Raw genomic sequence first — 19,466 nt, 5'->3', positions numbered from 1 at the left:
TGTCTCTCTGTCTCTGTCTCTGTCTCTCTCTCTCTCTCTCTCTCTGTCTCTCTCTCTCTCTCTCTCTGTCTCTCTCTCTCTCTCTCTCTCTCTGTCTCTCTCTCTCTCTGTCTCTCTCTCTCTGTCTCTCTCTCTCTCTCTCTGTCTCTCTCTCTGTCTCTCTCTCTGTCTCTCTCTCTCTCTGTCTCTCTCTCTGTCTCTCTCTCTGTCTCTCTCTCTCTCTCTCTCTCTCTCTGTCTCTGTCTCTCTCTCTCTCTCTCTGTCTCTCTCTCTCTGTCTCTCTCTCTCTCTGTCTCTCTGTCTCTGTCTCTGTCTCTCTCTCTCTCTCTCTCTCTCTGCTCTCTCTCTCTCTCTCTCTCTCTCTCTCTCTCTCTCTCTCTCTCTCTCTCTCTCTCTGTCTCTCTCTCTCTCTCTCTCTCTCTCTCTGTCTCTCTCTCTCTCTCTCTCTCTCTCTCTCTCTCTCTCTCTCTCTCTCTCTCTCTCTCTCTCCCTCCCTCCATGGCCTCCTCTTCCCCCTTCTTGCCCTTGCCTGCTGATGACTCACTCTTCTCTCTCCTGCCTCCTCCCTCCACTGCCATCTGTTTTTCTAATGATGGCAGAAGAGGAGCTATTTTGTTTGCTTCCACGATAGCAAAGCACACTCTACACGAAGGCTGGTCCCCATACACTCACTGTCAGTTCCCCACACACTTTTCCCTTTTCTGTCACAGCCAACCCCTTCCCTGCTGTTTGGCCTCATAGGCATCCTGGTTTCCCAGAACTGGATCTGGAGAAATGCAGAGATACAGAAGAATAGAATATGAGTAAGTATCCAGGTTGGGTGTGTGGTGGGAAAGGGAGGGCAGGGTGTTGGAAATCAGGGCTGTGAAAGACTCTCTCTGCAGACAAAACAGAGGAGCCAGAATTACCCAAGCACTGCTGCTAAGTGGTTTAATTCTTTCCAGGGACAGATTTGGATGACCCAACGTGTTGTGACTGAGTTTGGAGTATTTATGTGTGCCGCAGGCTATATTGCTGGGGTGAAAGGGCTGCAGTGGGGGTGGCATAGAAAGTGTCCTTCCTTGCTCACATCTGGATTCCAGGGTGAGCTTCCCTCAGCAAAGCTCTCCTTTATCCTTGCCATCACTGTGGCTGACCAGCTAAGGGGTTCAGTGGAAAAGATGGAGACCTCCAAAGGACAGGAGTGACACGGTGGCTGTGAGGACAGGCAGTGTTTTGGTCTGATGCACACTGAGCTGATCTACCTGGGAACCCACCCAAAGGCATTCAACAACAACAAACAGTACAACAACTTCCCCGGGGTAGGATCTTGTTCAGGTGATTGTTAAAAAGAAATTGGGGGGAAAATGACTTTGACCGGATCATAGACCAGCTTTTTTATCAGTGCGGTTGTAATTTCCATGTAGTGCCATGACATGCTAAGTCAAACAATAATGAGCTTGACTTGTGGTTTTGAGCTGATATTCTGGTAAAGCTTATCTTAAAGGTGGGTGTCAGATGCTTCCGGGGAGGTGTGATCCTGTAGCTAATACCTCTGGGGCCCACTTACTGAATTTCAAAATGCAATCCTAACTTGCTTTCTGATGTAATGTTCACCAGGTCATTTCAAGGGGACTCCTGGAGCTTTCACTTTATGAAGTCAAGGACACTAGCCTCAGTGCCTTGGTGAACTTGATGGATCCTAGAGGCTTAATTTACAAGACAAACTGGAGGATTGAGGGCCTTGGGGGTGGGGGTGGGGGGGACACAAGATCCTGATTTCTCTGCATTCTGGACCTGTGAGTTGAGCAACTCTAGTCTGGGATTGGGGTGGGGGCTGGGAGAAGGGGAGGCTGGCTTACCTCACAAGACTGGATGCAGTGGATCAGGAAGGGGTCTGGGTGCCACTGCCGCCGCCCAGTGCACAGGATGTTCTAAAGGGGAAGAGGGAAAGAAACACCATGAACAATACAAGGAGCAAGCAAATCCTGAACTTACCCAACCAACTCTGCCTCAGGAGGACCATGCCTGCGTCCCGTTAAGATACCGCAGTTGACTGGCTCGCATCGCCAGTGGACATATGTCTAACCCTGAGGGATGGTGCCAACACAGAAACTCAAGAACAGGGGTTTATCTGGTTCCTTTAAAACCCCCTCCTTCCATTACCACAGGGTACCAATGTTTCCAGGGAGGCATGTCATAGGTATCATTGAAAAGCCTCCTAAATAGCATAGCATATTTAATTTGGCTTACAATAGTTGGTCAATTTGTTTGAAACTTCTATTCCGACTTTTAAATAATGGTACAAGAAGTCATGAGGTGGTTCTGTTGATTGTAAAGTACCATACTATCTATATGGGATCACAATGCCAATGGAAATGCAGGAAAAAAAGACAGACACCTGGGGGGTCGTCAGGAAGGGAGGGTGAGAATGACCGGGCAGCTTGAAGGATGCAATTACTGCCTTGAAACCGCACAGGCATAAACTGCTCAATGGAGGTATGCTCTTCTGTGTTATCCCCACCGCCACTAACGAAGTGTGTTGGGTGTGGTTTGTGTGTGGTGGGGAGTCAATCAAAACATAAGTGCCATGGCTTTTAAATGCTGAGACATATGTCTGGACAAGAAGCAGCTTAGTATCTTCTACTAATTCTTTTCAGGGTCAGCTAGTGGCCTGGATGACCTATTCTTAATTATCAAACTTGATCCATTCCACTGGTCCTATGAGGATGACTCATCCCTGTCGGGCTCCAGCTGACTCATTCCACCTTCATCCGATCAAGGGCAGTTGGAGATTTGGATGACTCCTTCCAAATTGCCTGACATTATCCATTCTACCATTCTAGAAATCTCCTCCAGATAACCTCTCTGACTGACACCGCTCCATATGATAATCAAGTTCTCAAGTCATGCAAAATTAGACCAATCACTACGCTGGATTATGGACCACCCAGGATGCAAGAATAACGGCCAATGGGAAAGCAAGATTGGGGAGGAGGCACGCCAATGGGGTACTGCTTCCCCACCCTTATAAAATCCATGTGTCATCTCGCTAACCGCCTTCAGCTTCTTCTTCGTGATGGAAGCATTTACTTAGCTTCTTAAATCTTCGCTCCACTTACAGTCTTCGGACAGTCTTGCCTTTATGCCTTGTGTGTGTGGCTGCGAGCCACTTGGGAGAAACTAGCTAACTTTTCCCCGAGGAAAGAAAGCCCTGCGACGTCGACTTTCGACACGTGACAGATATCAGAAATTCTACATCCTAAGTAATGCAAGTGTCCAAGCAAGGACTGGAGTGAAATTGCATTCTCTGTTCATTATTATTAATGGTTATAATCTCTCGTAGGGAATAAAATCCCACTCCGCTGAAACAAAGCCGCTGGGACTCGCGTGGCGCCAGCCTTCTTTCAAGCCGGGAGGGCAATCACGTGGAGAAGCCCTGCAGTTTCATTCCAAAGGGGCGATTCCACGGAATGGCCCGAGAAACAAATATTCTACTCTTTTTAACAATAACTCATTGCCACGGAGCTTATTGAGTAGTTTCATTTCAAATTGCCACAGGATGCACAGCAAGACAAAAAGGAGGCCCCGCAGCAGATTTTAAAGAGAACGTTTTAAATTCTCTCCCAAACCTGCCACCAGTCCACCTTACGCGCTCTTCATCTTCAAGTTTTAACTCCGTGCAAGAAGAATTCAGTGCAGGGGAAAGAAATGAGTACACAGTGTGAGGTGAGCTTTACACGAGATAATACGTATAATCATTGGGAGTAAACCAGTTTAGAATGTTCAGCCTGTGCAATCTTCAGATTGGAACTCTGTATTAGAGATCAATGGGAAGGACTATGGGTATGTAATAAGCCCTCGTGGTGCAATGAAGTACTTGGCTTCTACCCCAAAGGTTGGCAGTTAGAATCCACCCAGTGGCTCTGCAGCAAAACGGACCTGGTAATATTCACCGACGTGGCCTAAGGAGCCCCAGAGCAGTGGTTCTCAACCTTCCTAATGCCGGGACCCTTTCATACAGTTCCTCATGTTGTAGTGACCCCCAATCATAACATTATTTTCATTACTACCTCATAACTAATTTTGCTACTGCTATGAATCATAATGTCAATATCTGATATGCAGGATGTATTAGGCGGCCCCTGTAAAAGGGTAATTTGATTTCTAAAGGGGTCGTGACCCACAGGTTGAGAACTGCTGCCCTAGAGGGCAGTTCTACCCCATCTGATCGGGTACTATTAAGTTAGAAATCATCAGATGGCAGATGACAACAATGATCATATGAATTCATACTTCCTGGCTAGTCATGGAAATAGAATATTTTCCTGGAATATTACCACACACTAAAATTCTTCCTTGACCATTTTCCTAAAAGTAAAACAAACTCATTGCCAATGAATTCATCCTTATTCATAGAGACCCTACACAAGGCCACCAAGGCTGAATGTTTATAGGAGATAGCCCCATTTTTCTCCCATGACATGGCTGGTGGGTCAGAACCACCTAGCTATCTCTCAGTTATCAGTCTAAGCCTTAGCTGAGATGTCACCAGGACACTCGTTTTTTTTTTCATAAAGAGAAAGAAATATAAAATCCACTCCACTCAAATAATGATTTTTAAACCTCTAAAATTAATAATATGCGGTGTACCTTGTCTTAAATTTTCAATACACTTTTAAAAAATTAACAAAACAAATAAACAGTGTAAGCAAGCACAAGAAGGGTGTTCAGCTTACTGAAAAAGCCAATTATTTTCCTCCATTCAAAGCCATTTGAGCAGAACCATTTTCATATGACTAATAACCCTGCTAAGTATAAATGATTATTGTTTACATTCTACAGCAGGCTCCACTGTAACACTTCTTAGGATCAATCATGACTTGTCTTATATAATGTATCAATGTTTTACAGGGTATTGATCTTCCCAGATAATAGTAATGGCAAAATTATGCAATGATTTATAACCTTGAAAAGAAAATGTATGACAATTGTAGTCCTCTTCATAGCACGCATGCAGTAAAGACCTCCATGCACTCACCCCGATCAGACAGCCAATTTATTTATGTAAACCAAATCACTAAGAGGCAGAATTTGCAGTGACCATGGAGATCTGAAGCTCCACCAACCTAGACCGCGCCTCTGAAGAGCTCAAAACTGGATGTGAAGGTAGTTGGAAAGGCACAATTCCTTAACGTCCAGGGATATTTAGCTTCGACACCCTTACATGAAGACCATAGCCAGAACTCAGCCGAACACTTGGAATTGACTGTCATCTCCTCGTGTACCTTCCCGATGCCCACCCCATCCGCTGCGCTCATAAAAACAGAGGTTTGATTTATTTTAATTCCTTTAAAATTCTAAAATGGGAGAGACAGAGAGAGACGGACAAAAGAAGAAGAAGAGAAGCCAGCAAGTGTCAAATAATAGGAACAATAAGAGGACGTTTCAGCAGCAGAATCTGTCCAACTGTAGAAGGAGATGAAGGTCAGTCCAAGCATGATCTCTTTGACATGGAGAACACTGTCTAGCCTTTACCAAGTTTGCACCAGCCATCCCTTCCAGGCACTCCCGAGTTCTTTGCTGGGTTCAAAAACCCATTGCCATGACCTTACAGAACACATAGACTATACTGACTCTTATGGATGTTAACTTTCATTGAGTTTATGAACCAGCAGACTACAAGTTGAGCTTAGGATCAACAGGCTATAACTCGGGAATCAAAAAGTTTGTCGACAGCATCTCCCATTTTCAGTGCTGGACAGCTCTCTCGCTCCTGTCAGCACCCCGAGGACATGCTCCCCTCACTCTGCCTAGGCTGGCTCTTTTGGCCAGGTCGTTTAACACTCTCAGACATGCTGTTGGGTCACTTTGGGGCTTGTCATCACTGGTTCTGTCACTGAGTCCTCACTGTCTGCAGTGTTACAACTCTTTGGCTGTTTATTTTCTTCTCTCTTTTTCTCTTTCCTTCAATTACTTCTGCTTCTTCTTGCCGATTCTCTCTACTGTCGACCTCTAGGTTATTGGCTATGTATATATAGAAATTTCCAGACCTAGCTTTTCCAATAGAGCCACAAACTGACCAATATCTGCTTCGTAGGCCACAGACACTTCATTTGCATAAAAGGTGGAGTTGGCCCACAATTAACCTCATTTGCCTAGCCTACTGACCAGTCTGTGTTCAGACCAATCAAATAGCAGGCTGAAACCTGGGACCCGACAAAATTTGTCAGTGCAAAGTGTTTACAATTTTCCCCGAATGCCAATCAACTTACTAAAGCAATACTAAACCTTTGGGAAAACGTCATTCCTCAGGACTTAAAAGAAAAACTTCTCAAGGTGTTTTTCTGAAGAAGCAAGGCAAAAGGCCACATAAAAGAATTTATTTCATCAGAGAGAGAGAGAACAAAGGAAGAGAATCTGTTTTTACTGTCAAATATTTTATTCTAATATTCTTTCCTTCATTTCCAACTTTGTATTTTATGTAATTTTATTACTAGATAATCTATGTTAATGGTGTAAAATATAAAAGTCAAGAAGGATATGTATATATATATAAATATAAAACAAAAAATCATTTAAAAGGCAGGAAGAATTAAAAGACCTAGAGGGATGTCAGAATATTCAGAAACTTGCCTTTGAACTCAGAGTAGTTAAAGTATGAACAGAAATAATGAAGTAAACGAGCTGAACAGAATATTTCAACAGACAGCTTGAGAAGATGAAGTAGAATATTATCATGAAATATGCCAAGACCTGGAGCTTGAAACCCAAAGGAAAGAACATGCTCAGGGTTTACCTGCGCTGAGATAACGGAAGGGAAACTCAGACCTTGAGTTTCCCTATTGAAAGATTGTATGGAGTTGGGAGAACCACGATGCAGGAAAACTTCAAAGGAAGATGGAAGGAATACACAGAGTCACTGCGCCAGAAAGAATCGATCATTGTTCAATTATTTCAGTGGTAGCAGATGACTAAGGACAGCTGGTTTCAGAGAAGGAGCTCAGCGTGCTGAAGGCATTGGCAAAAAGCAAGGCTCCAGGAGCTGATGGTGTACTGCTGAGATGTCTCAGTTGCCAGCTGCAACATGGACGTACTTATTAGTCTACGCTGGGGTGTCAAACTCCATGAAAACGCGGGCCATCTGGTGCAACGGGCCAGATTCACGCAGGCCACAGCACATTTACAAATTTTGTTACATATATTTTGCAGTGAGGATTCAGGAATATGGATAGGGTAATTAAAACACTATATAATTGCTTTTATTTAAACATTTATTTAATTTAACGTATTTATAAAACAAAATTATTCTTTTTTTTACCCAAACTTGCCAGCGCTTTCCTCCTACTAGTTTTCATTTACTTCTTATGTTGTGATCGGAAAATATAACAAAGTAACTAATAAAAAGCACAAAATATTGGACAGCTGACAAACGTGATGCACAATCGTAATGGCTTCCCTCTAAAAATGTTAACTCGCGTTGCTGCTACGTATGAATCATAACAGCTCAACTCAGCATGCTCTTTTTAACCTTTTCACTACTGGGATGAGTTTACATCACGTGACAGTGAGAGTGGCAGACATATCGCTTCTAAACGTCACCGGAACTGAGTCAGTGCATTTAAACACATCCACAGACCCCCAGGAAAGGCACTGGGCCACGTGTATACTTGTCTTGTAGTTAAATGGGTTAATGAGGAAATTGTGTGCATGGTATTGCCTAAATCTCCCCTAAGTGCTATTTTCTTCATAACATATTTTTATATTTTTCTTTTTATTTCAGAGCATCGTGGGCCACAAAAAAATTGCCTCGGGGCCACATACAGTCCATGGACCGCTAGCTTAACACTGCTGTCCTATGTCAATAAATTTGGGAAACAGATACCTGGTCAAGGAACTAGGAGAGACTAACAATCATGTGCACTTCAAATAATCCAATAACTCAGAATGTGAAAGGTATTGAAAATGTCATTAGTATCTCATGTAACAAACATTTGCTACAGATAATTAAGGAATGGCTGCAGTGTACATTGACAGAAAACTGCCAGAAGTTCAAGGTAGATTCAGAAGAGAATGTGAAACGAGGAGTATTATTGCTAATCTCAATGGGTCTCCGCTGAAATTGGAGACTCCTAGAAAGGTATTTATAGCTTTTGTCTGTATTTTATTGGGTACATGAAGGCATCTGACTGTGTATACCCAATGCAATGTGTCACTTGAGCCCTTGACTGCTGCTTCCGTGAACACTGATTATGGATCAAAGGAATATGAATCCTTGACACTATCAATCTGTTCTTTAGCATGATGTTACAGATGGGTCCTGTTGTGAGGATTTTGTTATTTTTTTTACATTAAGTTGTAAGTCATATTGAAGGCTGAAATCCTTCATCTTTGTCAGCAAGTGCATCAAGTTCTCACTTTCACAATTGTGTGATCTGCATATTGCAAATTTTTAATAAGGTTTTCTCCAACTCGGTTGTTATGTTTTTTATATACAGTCCAGTTTCTCTGATTATTTTCTCAGCATTCAGATCGAAAGGACAGAATCCTGATTTGCATCTTTCTAGATTTTAAACCATGCACTGTTCTTTATTCTGTTCTAATGACTGCCTCTTGGTCTGTGTACAGGTTCTGCATAAGTCCAATGACGTATTCTGGAACTTCCATTCTTCTCAAAGCTCCCCATAGTGTTACAGTTTACATAGTTGAATGACTTTGCATAGTCAATAAAATGCAAGTAAACATCTGGTATTCTCTGCTTTCAGCCAAGATCCATGTGACATCACCAATAATATACGGTCTCACGTTCTCTTCTGAATTCAGTCTTTCTTGCAGTTCCCTGTCAGGGAGTTACTACAACTGTCACTGAATGATCCTCAGCTAACATGTACTTGCACGTGCCATTGTTGTGAGACTATAACTTGTGCATTTGGGGGAGTTACCTGTCTTTGGGATGGCTTTCTTCTAGTTGTTTGACCAGGTAGCTATCGTCCAGATTTCTGGGTATAGAATAATGAGGATCCTAGTGCTGCTTCGGTTTGCTGAAACATTTCAACTATTATTTCTCAATTACCAAATACTTGTTTTTCACCAACACCTTCAGGGTAGCTTGTACTTCTTTCTTCAATACCATTGGTTCATGATCAATCATATGCTAACATTTGAAAGAAATGCATGTCGACCAATTCTTGTTGACTTACACACAGGGACCTTGTGTAGTACTTCCATCTTATTTTGGTGCATCCTGTACAGTTAGATATTTTGCCCATCAAAAACAAACTAATTGCCATGGGGTTGCTTCTGACTATAAGCCTGGGTAACACTGCCCCGAGGCTTTCTGCAGCTGTAACTCTTCTGGGAGTAGAAGGTCTAGTATTTTTCCTGAGAAACAGTGGGCAGTTTCGAACTGCTGACGCTATAGCTCACAGCTCATCGAACCTTTCAATATTGCCACTCGAAGCCTGAGTATGTTCTCCCTTTGTCTTTCTAACTTCAGGTCTTTGCATATTACACTTTACTTTGTCTTCTTGAAATGCCTTTGAAATGTGCTGTTCAGCTCTCTTGCTTGACCATTTATTCCATTTGCCGTAGAGCCAGTTTCAGAGTCTCTTCTGACATTCACTTTGATCTTGCCTCTCTTTCCTAGCTTTTAAAATGACCTTTGGCATTCTTCTTGTATGCTGTTCTTGACTTCATCCCACAGCTCATCAGGTCTACGGTCATTGTTGTTCAGTGCGCCAAATCTGTTCTTGAGATGTTTCAGAATCCAGGTAGAATATCCTCAAAGTCCTATTTTGGCTCTCATAGACTTATTTTAACTTTCTTCAGCTTCAACCTGAACTCATGTATGGGCGATGGGTGGTCTGTTCCACCATCAGCTGCTGGTCTTGCATCAGTTTCTCCATCATCTCTTCCCACAGATGTAGTCAATTTGAGGTTTGAGTATTTCATTTGGGGAAGTTCACATTTTTGATCACCATTTATGTTGGTGCAAAAAGATATGTGTAACAAAGAAGGCAGTGGTCTTGCCAAAATCTATCATGTGACCCCCAGCTTATATCTGTCACGAAGCACCAACTACTGTTGCTTCTTCTCTGCTTCAGATTTTTGCACTCCAATCGCCAATATTATCCATTCATCTTGATTGCATGATTGATCGATTTCATACTGAAGAAGTCAGTGGAATTCTTGAATTTCCTTGGTGTGTAAAATTCAGTAATAATTGTATTAACTAGATTTCTTTGTATGTGAGTAGGTACAATCTGATCACAAACAGTATTGTACTTCCAGACAGATCTCAAAAGACTTCTTTTAATAATAAATTCGATGCCATTCCTTGAATCTGCCATCCCTGGCAGAGTAAACCATATGACTCTAATTCAAAATGGCTCATGCCAGTCCATTTCAGCTCCCTGATGCATAGGGTATCAATGTGTATGTGTTCCATTTAATTTTTGACAACTTCTAAATTTTCTAAATTCATACTTTGTAATTCCAAGTTCCTATTATTACTAGATGCTTATCGCTGTTTCTTCTCATATTGATTGAGTGGTGCCCCAGTCACAAATGGAAGAGCCAAAAGTTTTACTCCATCCACATCACTATGGTCGTCCCTACAAAGCTCTTCCTCAGTCAGGTTTTGTGTGCCTTCTGACCAGAGGGACTCTTTTCTGGGACTCCCTGGCCCTATTCAGTTGCCATTCATGATGTTTGTCTGGTAGCTGATAGTGTTTCAGGGCTGTCCGTAAGGCTTTCAGCAACCACTTCCTCAGAATGGGGCAGCCCATTCCTCCTTTGTCATCTGTTCTTAATCTGGAAGCTCTGCTGAAACTTGCTCACATTGAGTAACCCTGTGGATATTTTAAATGCCACTGACATCACTTCCAGCATCACAGAAACACACCAGCCACCACAGTGTGGCAAACTGACAGACAAATGGTGGTCATTGATGTAGTGCTATGGAAAGAAGCAAGAGCGACAGGAAGAAAAGCCGTAAAAAGGGACGAGAGAGGAGAAAGGACAGCTCTTGGTAAGAAGAATATGATTTTCACTTTTGGAATACTTTTAAAAAAATGCCAATCATATTAATCATTTTCACAAAGTTAAAATTATTTAAAAAGCAAACAAAAAGAAAATCCGCATGCCCTATGTCTACCTGTATCAAATAGTTTGCTGGTTTCTTTTTGTTATACGAGTGCAAGTCACTCCATTTTCAATTAATGTCTCCCCTGCACACTCCTCTTATATCATTCTCCTCCTTCCCTACCTCACAGTGAGAGTGATTTTTAATTTGTTTATCATTATTTTCCTGTATTTTATACAGCTGCCAGCATGTATTAGTCTGGGTACTTTAGAGAAACAAATCCACAGAAACTCATGCATAAGAGAGAGTTTTATATAAAGGTTAAGTGCGCATCAAGAAAACATCCAACCCAGTGCTGCCCAAGCTCACAAGTCCAATATTAACCCATTAACCCATATGTCTGACACCAATCCACAAAGTCCTCCTCCAGATGCAGTGATGCCAACTGTGGGAGGAACGCTGCATCAGTGAACATGTAAGCATCGTGGCGCTGGCATGGGTCTCCACACAGCTACTCCAGCACCCAGGGCTGCATCGGAGTAAGTCCATGCAGCTTCTCCTTGGGGATTTCTTGCAGGAAGTCAGCCTTGCCAGCTGAAGCAGGGAACTGCTAAGGCAGCTGCACCATGGTCTGCCCATCACAAAGCAAGAGACCCGAGAACTAGAAAGGCGAGGCTCACTGAGCCATTTATCCCTCCGCCCTTCAATTAACCCCACCTGTGTTTATCGGCCAGGTTGGCACACTAAGCTAACTACCTCACAACATCACTATTATATATTTATATAATCAAGTTCTCAGATTAATAAATTGTGAACAATAAAGTATCAAATATTTGTTTTCAACATTCCAGAAAGAAAATACCCATGGAAAGACCAATGTATGCATACATTGTTCTTGGGTTTGTTTGTTTTTAATTGAGAACACCTACTTCACAGACTGTACTGCTAATTACAAAAGACCATGGCGTACTACTACTCCCCAGATGTGTGATACTTTTCTTACTCCTGCATATGCATGTAACCTGAACTAAAATATAGTGCTCTTTCACATGTGTATTTGAACTTGGGCACACTATCCTGCAATTTAACGTTTCTTTCTTTTGGCATAGTACTTACATGTTGCGCTGCTAACCACAAGGTCAGCAGTTTGAAATCACTGGCTGCTCCCCAGGAGACAGACATGGCTTTCTCCTTCCTTAAACAGTTCCAGTCTCAGAAACCCATAGGAGCTTTTCTACCCTGTCCTTGAGGGTGGCTATGCCTCAGAAGTGTCTTGGTGGGAGTGAGTTTGGTCTCTTGTTTATTCCCCCCATCATCCAGGTCTGTTTTACCTCTTCCTCTGTAGTGATGGAACCCTGAGACCAGTATCTCCTTTTCTTTGTTTTAAAAAAAAAATCATTTTATTGGGGGCTCTTATCACAATCCGTCCATCTATCCACCCATCCATCCATCCATCCATCTACACATACATACATACATTCAATACCACCTTTTCTATTATGGGACACTCACTCCCTTTGGTAATCTCGGAGCCACTGTTCGCTAAAGCCTCCATCTTTTGCCGCATTCCATCCAAGACCCTTCAATGCAAAGAATGGCCAGAGGGTCCTCCTGGTTTGAACCAGGTCTGAGGTCACGTGCAATAAATACATCAGCATCTTTCAAATTCACTGTGGACCCAAGAGTCTCTTGAGAGAATCACATCAGCTGATCCACTATTCTACTAGGGGCTGTTTCACAGGAGAGGTTCATCTAGATTCTACATTCCAGAGAGCTTTGAGGAGAATGCTACTTACCATCTGGATCGCCACTTATGGAAGGAATCAGATGAGAGGGCAGAGAGGGGCTGGAAGGAGTCAGAATCCTAGAAATTTGGAAGGGATAAAGACCCAGGTGCCCCCAATTTGAGAAGCACGTGACATTTTGGTTAGGAGACTCCCCCACGGTGCCTGTGTGCACAGACAATAAAATCCCTGTTTCTTTTGCACTGAGGATTTGCTTTCGCTCAATGGGCTTAGGAAGTAGGACAAGGACCCAGAGATGTATGCGTCACCAGTGAGGATATGGGACCTGATGCCCGGAGACTCATGGGAATCACGACTGAGTAACTGTGATTGATGAGACGTGGATTGCTCTTCTCCCACTGGTTTATGACCAGTGTCTCTAGAGCTCTTTCTCAGAACTGTGCAGTCCACTGGGGAAGGGGGTGGGGGTGGGGGTGGGGGTGGGGGTGGGGCTGCAGGCTAAGGATCAGTAGGCCAGAGGGAGGATGAGATCATTCACTTGGAAACGCTGGCTCTTGGAGGGTACCACATCCCACTTTCCCACTCATTTCTCTCTTCTGTTTATTTTTAACACCAGAAACACTGAGATTTGATATCACTGAACAATTTTACAGAAGAGATGAGGAGTTGAGAAAGGGCTTTCACGTGGTATTGAGGATATTTGTAAGTTTAATTTGGACCTTACTAATTTATAATCATGATATTTCTAAAAAATAAGCAGTAAGCATTGTTTAGCCCATGAAAGTGATTTTATGCAGTAAAATAATAGGGAAGATGAATGGCATGATGGATCTTTGATATCTCCAAAGGAAACACCCTTTCCCATATTCATTTACATGCAAACAATTGCCGTTTTGTAGAACAAAACAACCCCCCCCTAGGAAATCACATTCCTAATGGGTCACTCCTTTATCAAGTTTCTTCAAACCCTTTGAGTTTCCTCTTTTGAAGTCAGACAATAAAAATAACTTGCCTTACAGAGTAGGTAGGACAGTCCTGAAAATAGAACCTTGGAAAAGTTTGTCTTAACAAATGACTTGCGGAGGGAGGGGCCACCCTCTTGGAGGGGTATTTAGTTTCATTCAACAACTACATTCTGAAATCATTGTTCATTTCACCTCGTAGGAGATGTGAAGTATGAAGGATGAGGAGGGCACCAAGCCTCACCTAAAGAAATGTACAGTTTAAACAGGAAATTGGGCGTTAAAAGAGGTGTCCGTGAGTGGTGCAGATGGCCTGTTAGGCCCTACACTGCCAACTGAAGGGCTGGCAGTTCCAGTCTGCCCAGAGGTGCCGCAGAAGAAAGGCCTGGTGAACTGCTTCTGGAAAACCAGCCATTGACAGCCCTGTGGCTGCCCGTGGCTACCCCAACCACCTGGATCCCATTCCCAAGCTCCTTGGCTGGCAGGCGTGGATAGTTGCACTGCCGGCATTTCTTTATTTTTGGTGTATCTCCATTCTGCTGGGGAATTCTCTTCTGACAGCGTCACCACCCAAAACCCAAACCAGATCCACTACCATCTCGTCCATTCCCACACAGAGCCAACCTGTAGATAGTTTCTGAGACTGTAAACATGATGGAAGCAGACTGCCTCCCCTTTCTTCCTTGGAGCAGCTGTGGGTTTGAACAACTGACCTTGTGGTTCGCAGACCAATAGCTAATCTATAGCACCACAAGGGCTCTAGTTCTCACCACAGAATGGGTTAAATCCCTGTCTATTATTAGGACAAGGAGGAAAACACCATTATAAAGACAAAGACCCAGAAAGTCCTTTTATGTACATTGAACTCTTAGTGTATTGTCTCCTTGAGCCAGCAAGCTTTGAGACACTTAAAATTATATACATATAATTTTAATATGTATTATATATTGTCCTAAGAGTATTATATTATACTACTAATAGAGGACAAATAAATAATCAATGCATGTTGTCTTCTCACAAAAATAAATCTAAAACCAAAAAGCCCCATAGAAACATATTTATATCTGTGTCATCGAGGTAACTGGTAACGTTTCAGAGATGGAGGAAATCTCCAAGGAAAGATTTGTAATAAGTTAATTGAAATCTCATGTGAACCTTATTCAGAACTAAGTGTTAGATTCTGTACAGAACACTTCATATGTGTTATTTTTAACTTTAATTAACATCCCTGCAAAGGAGGCATTATGTCCTCATCCTAGCTGATGAGCCCTCAAGAGTCCAAGTGTAAGTCATACCATATCTGAATGCTGGATGACTTCACTTTTGCATTTTTTGCCAGTTGCTACCTTGTTTTTCATCAAAATACCAAATTACCTAAGTTCTCAGAAATTCTCCTTTTTATAATAATAAGGAAAAAAAGTCACCCTATGAGTCAGGGAGTATTTAGAGAAATAAAAACCAATAGAATCATTAAAGAAAGGCATATAAATTCAGTAGGCACCTAAAAAAATATGCTCACTTGTTCTTAAAAAATAAAAATCCACTTTTGAGATACGGGAAAGTAGGATTATCAGGAAATAACTCTCTTATATTACTTTTTAGACTTTTGGGGGGTGGGGGGGTTATGTGAATAAGGAGTATCTTGTTTTCTATAGGCAAGCCATCCAAACATACACCAGGACAATGCATGGATGGGTGGATGGATGAATAACAAGACTACTCGGAACAGGGTGAGTAAGAAGAAATCACACTGGATTTGGAATCAGATCATTTGAGCTATAACTCTGGCTCCATTGTTGCCTGTCAGGTAAGCTAATTTACCCCAAAAATAAGGATGGAGACCCCCTCCTTTCCTTGATTATTTGTTTGTGATGGATTAAGTGTAGTGATATACTGAAAACAATTGTGAAAATGTTAAGGTATTATCCAAATTTAAGGTATCATTTTTCTTACAAAGAATGACATTCCCGAAAGCAGACTAGAGAAAATGATGCCATTTAATGCATTTTTGTAGAGTCTTGCCAGCTGAAAAGGTACTGGAAGTATGGAGGATGGTAGGGATTTGCATTAAATAAGTGAACAATCCACTAAATAGCTATAGCTCGTACTTAAACACTTTATGTTTCCACCATTGTATTTTATAATAACAGTGTTTTTCAAAATGTTACAGTGGATTTTTCTGGGGTGCTTACTAAAGAAGAGAGTTCAAGGTTTGACTTGCCTTTCAAGATTCCTTCTTAATCAGCTACCCAGGAAAACCGAATTTAAAATAAAGTACAATGTGGACTAGCTTTCAAGATCAATCAATATGGATGGAAAGGATTTGGCTTCAAGAGGAATTTTGTTCAATGCAATAGAGTTGGTATATACGTCATTCTTTCTTATTTATAAAAACAGTTAAATTGTGCATCCCATCATGAAATCACCCATTATTGACACACACTCTCATTTCAGAGGTCTGACGTTGCTAGTGTGCAAGAGGGATGCTCATCTTTATGTCCATGTTTCTCATTGACCATAATGTTTCAATTTTTCCAAACATGAAGTGTCCCATGTGCATTTTGTAAACAACATTCTTCACTACATAATATGAATAAAAGAGCTAATGAATGAGTTAAGAGTTTTGTTTGGGCCTAAACGATACTGATTTGGGGGGTCTGGAACAAAAGGAGGAACCCTGGCAGTGTAGTGGTTATGAATTGGCTGTTAACTGCAAGGTCAGCAGTTCAAAACCACTAATCAGTCCACAGGAGAAAGACAAGGCTTTCTTCTCCTGTAAAGAGTTAGAGTCTCAGAAACTCACAGGCAGTTCTATCCTGTCGTATGGGGTCGCTACAAGGCCATATCAACTCGATGGCACTGAGTTTGGTTTCTTGGAACGAAAGTGTTTGTTAAGTTTCAAACTTTTCAATTCCGTCCTGTAAGGATTGTTGTCTTTTCCTTTCAGAAACCAATTTGTTATGTCAGCCCTTCCCCTAGAGTGTTGGAAGCATCTAATGTAAACTATCTTACTTAGTTTTTAAAGGTTCTGCTGAAGCAATCATGAGTGGACATGTCTGCAGACTGTGGGCAGCCATATAGTTTGGCTATGATCCCTTTCAGTTGGCCGCAAGACCTTGGCCACTGCAGCCCTAGGACTCCTTCATGTCCAGGAAAATTGTAGAGAACATGCCATCTTGTTGCTGGGTGGTCAGTGTGGTTCATTTGAGATTAATGTTCATGGCCTTAAAATGAACCTTGTCAGCATGCATGTGCATATTCTTCAAGCACAGAGTCTGTACACAGTGGCGCAGAGCCTGGAGAGTACTATGAAACACTATGGGACAAGGGCTAGTTGATGGTGCCTATCCATGGAATAGCCAAGCTAGATAAAGAGGGAAGGAGAACACGAGAGAAGAGAGGAAGAAATGAAGGAGAGTCAAAAATCAATGAATGGCAATGTCCCAGTGGAGTCTTAAGTGTTGCTGAGTCAAGATAGTGAGCTGAATACACAGAAACTTGTAGTTAGTCAGAGTAAATATTTGAAACTGATATAAAGGAAGCACTAAAGAGAATAATACTGTACATTTAAGCCCTATACTCTTAGGGCATGGGGATGGGGATAGAAGCTTAGTTAGGGCAAAGGAGAGATCATTAGAGGAAAGGAGATCATGGAGCAGACTGGCCAGTCTTTTGGAAGAATCTAAAGTGTAAATATTGAAATTAATAAGCACTCTGAGTCTTAGCAAAAGTGACTCTGACCTTGGAGATACATTCCAAGAAATAAACAGGAAGGGGGGCAGTGGTCTAAGCACCAGAGGACTGCAGCAATCCGAGTGGTGTTTAGTTAGTTCTGTTGGTATTAGATTCAAATCTGGGTGAGTTTAGGGACATGGGAGAGAGAATGACTTGGAAGGGTCAATGAAGAGGGAGAAGAAGATCCACTCAAGGTCTATATCAGTGATAGGAGAGTGGGGAAGGGAAGCAGACACGTGAGACCACTTCAGATGGAAAAGAAAGCAAACCAAACGCCCAGAGAAGAGGCTTGTAGATGTAGATGTAATGTAGTGACTGTTAATGACGGTGATCTTGAATAGGAGAAAGCTTAGAGGAAGGGTATCCAGGGTCAGAGGAACTGAGAGATAGGGATAGGGTGGATGCTTTCTTCTTACTTAGTGCCTTTTTACTTTCTCTGCTTTAAAAATAAAAGTAGTTTTATTTTCCCCTTTTCAAACTTGTTCTTCCCTTTCCACCTCTCATGCCTTTGAAGATCTATTGAACTTCATTTTATACTTGTAGGCATGCTTCTCATTAGCATTTGATATAGTAATCCTATAGCTATTAATCCTATATAATACACATCCTATATTATTGTTTGCTACGTCTCAGAATCTTCCTTCTAGCTTATCTTGTAAGCTTTTCTTTAGACATATGCTCTGTTTTCCCTCAAGAATCCTTCTTTCTTTATAGATCTCCCCTCTAGAAATGACCCATGGGGTTGTTTGCTTTCAGGATGCTTTGACCATCCAGAAATTGCCCCAGGGAAGACCCTGTCAGTGAGGAGACATTCAGTTTCCCCCCATCTTCGACCAAGAAGTGTGTCCCTTTCCTCACCTGGACTTGGACAGGTTCCATCCAGTGCTCCAGAGTGTCAGCAGTGATGTTCTTCGGCAGCAAGACAGGATCATTTGGGGGGACGATGCATGATGGGGTGCACACTGCTCCTGTGGGAACAGAAATAGGTGATAGAGGCTTGAATATACTCCGATCTCAATCTTTCCATCCTAGAATCCATGGCCTTGATTATTTAAGGACAATTGCTTTGTACATGATCGGTTGTCATATAAAGATGATGATAATTGACAAGACTGATATTCTTCTACTGTGTACTTTTAAGAGGTATTTGCATGGGTCCAAGTGCCCCAAGTGCCCCCTTCTCTACTCAGTACATCATAGCTCCTTCTTTAGGATCACCCAAATGCTGCATGACTCAGTACTTACAAAATGAACTCCTGATCCAGTTGACTTCCAGCACTTTGGCCAGCCAAAATCTATCTCTGATTTGTTGATGTCTGTTAAATATGTTTAATACTAACCCTGCTTAACTGATCTTCTAGAGGTTTATAATTGTCACAATGAGTAAGTAAGTAAGAGCTTTACTAAAAGAGAAATAAATAAATAGATAGATAGATGCATAGATAAACCTAAACTCACTGTCATCCAGTCGATTCCAAAGCATAATGACCTTTAAGGACAAAGCAGAACTGTCCCTATGGGTTTTTGATGCTGTAACCCTTCATGGGAGTAGGGAGCCTCTTCTTAACTCCCATGCAGTGGATTGTAGTTTTGAACAGCTGGCCTTGAGGTTAACAGCCCAAAGCATAACCCATTAATCCAGAGCTTGACCAACTAGGGGGAAGAGTAACCCAGAATTTATCAAGGCAAATTTATAAAAGCTGCTAAACTGATGATAATCTTGTTGAGCACCAAGAAACCTATGGGGTTAAAAGAGAAAACAAAGGGGGAAAGAAGCAGAATATTTGATCACGTGTTGGCCTCTCAAGGAAAAATATCGTTCCGTTCTCTCGTATGTGGAGTTCAAGAATCTTCTAAAATTCTATTGCAAGAAGCCAAATCCCAAGGCCTTCCTGTCATATAGCTATGATGAACACTAGGGGCTCTAGAGAGATAGTGGGGTTACACGTTGGGAAGTTAACT

The 19,466-nt window shown here is 42.0% G+C and overlaps 1 protein-coding gene across 1 annotated transcript in view; it reads right to left on the bottom strand.

Moving 5' to 3' along the window:
• The window catches only part of PAPPA2 (pappalysin 2), a 359,519-nt gene that overhangs the window by 46,247 nt on the left and 293,806 nt on the right, over positions 1 to 19,466 (bottom strand). Inside the window, exons 19-20 of the mRNA XM_075540487.1 lie at positions 18,363 to 18,472; positions 1,842 to 1,913 (exon numbers count right to left, since the gene is read on the bottom strand). Coding sequence (XP_075396602.1) covers positions 1,842 to 1,913; positions 18,363 to 18,472 — 182 coding nt within the window. The remainder of the gene's footprint in view (positions 1 to 1,841; positions 1,914 to 18,362; positions 18,473 to 19,466) is intronic.

Source organism: Tenrec ecaudatus, chromosome 1, assembly GCF_050624435.1.
Source record: "Tenrec ecaudatus isolate mTenEca1 chromosome 1, mTenEca1.hap1, whole genome shotgun sequence".
Classification (NCBI taxonomy): Eukaryota; Metazoa; Chordata; class Mammalia; order Afrosoricida; family Tenrecidae; genus Tenrec; species Tenrec ecaudatus.
This window is presented reverse-complemented; position numbering and strand designations above follow the sequence as displayed.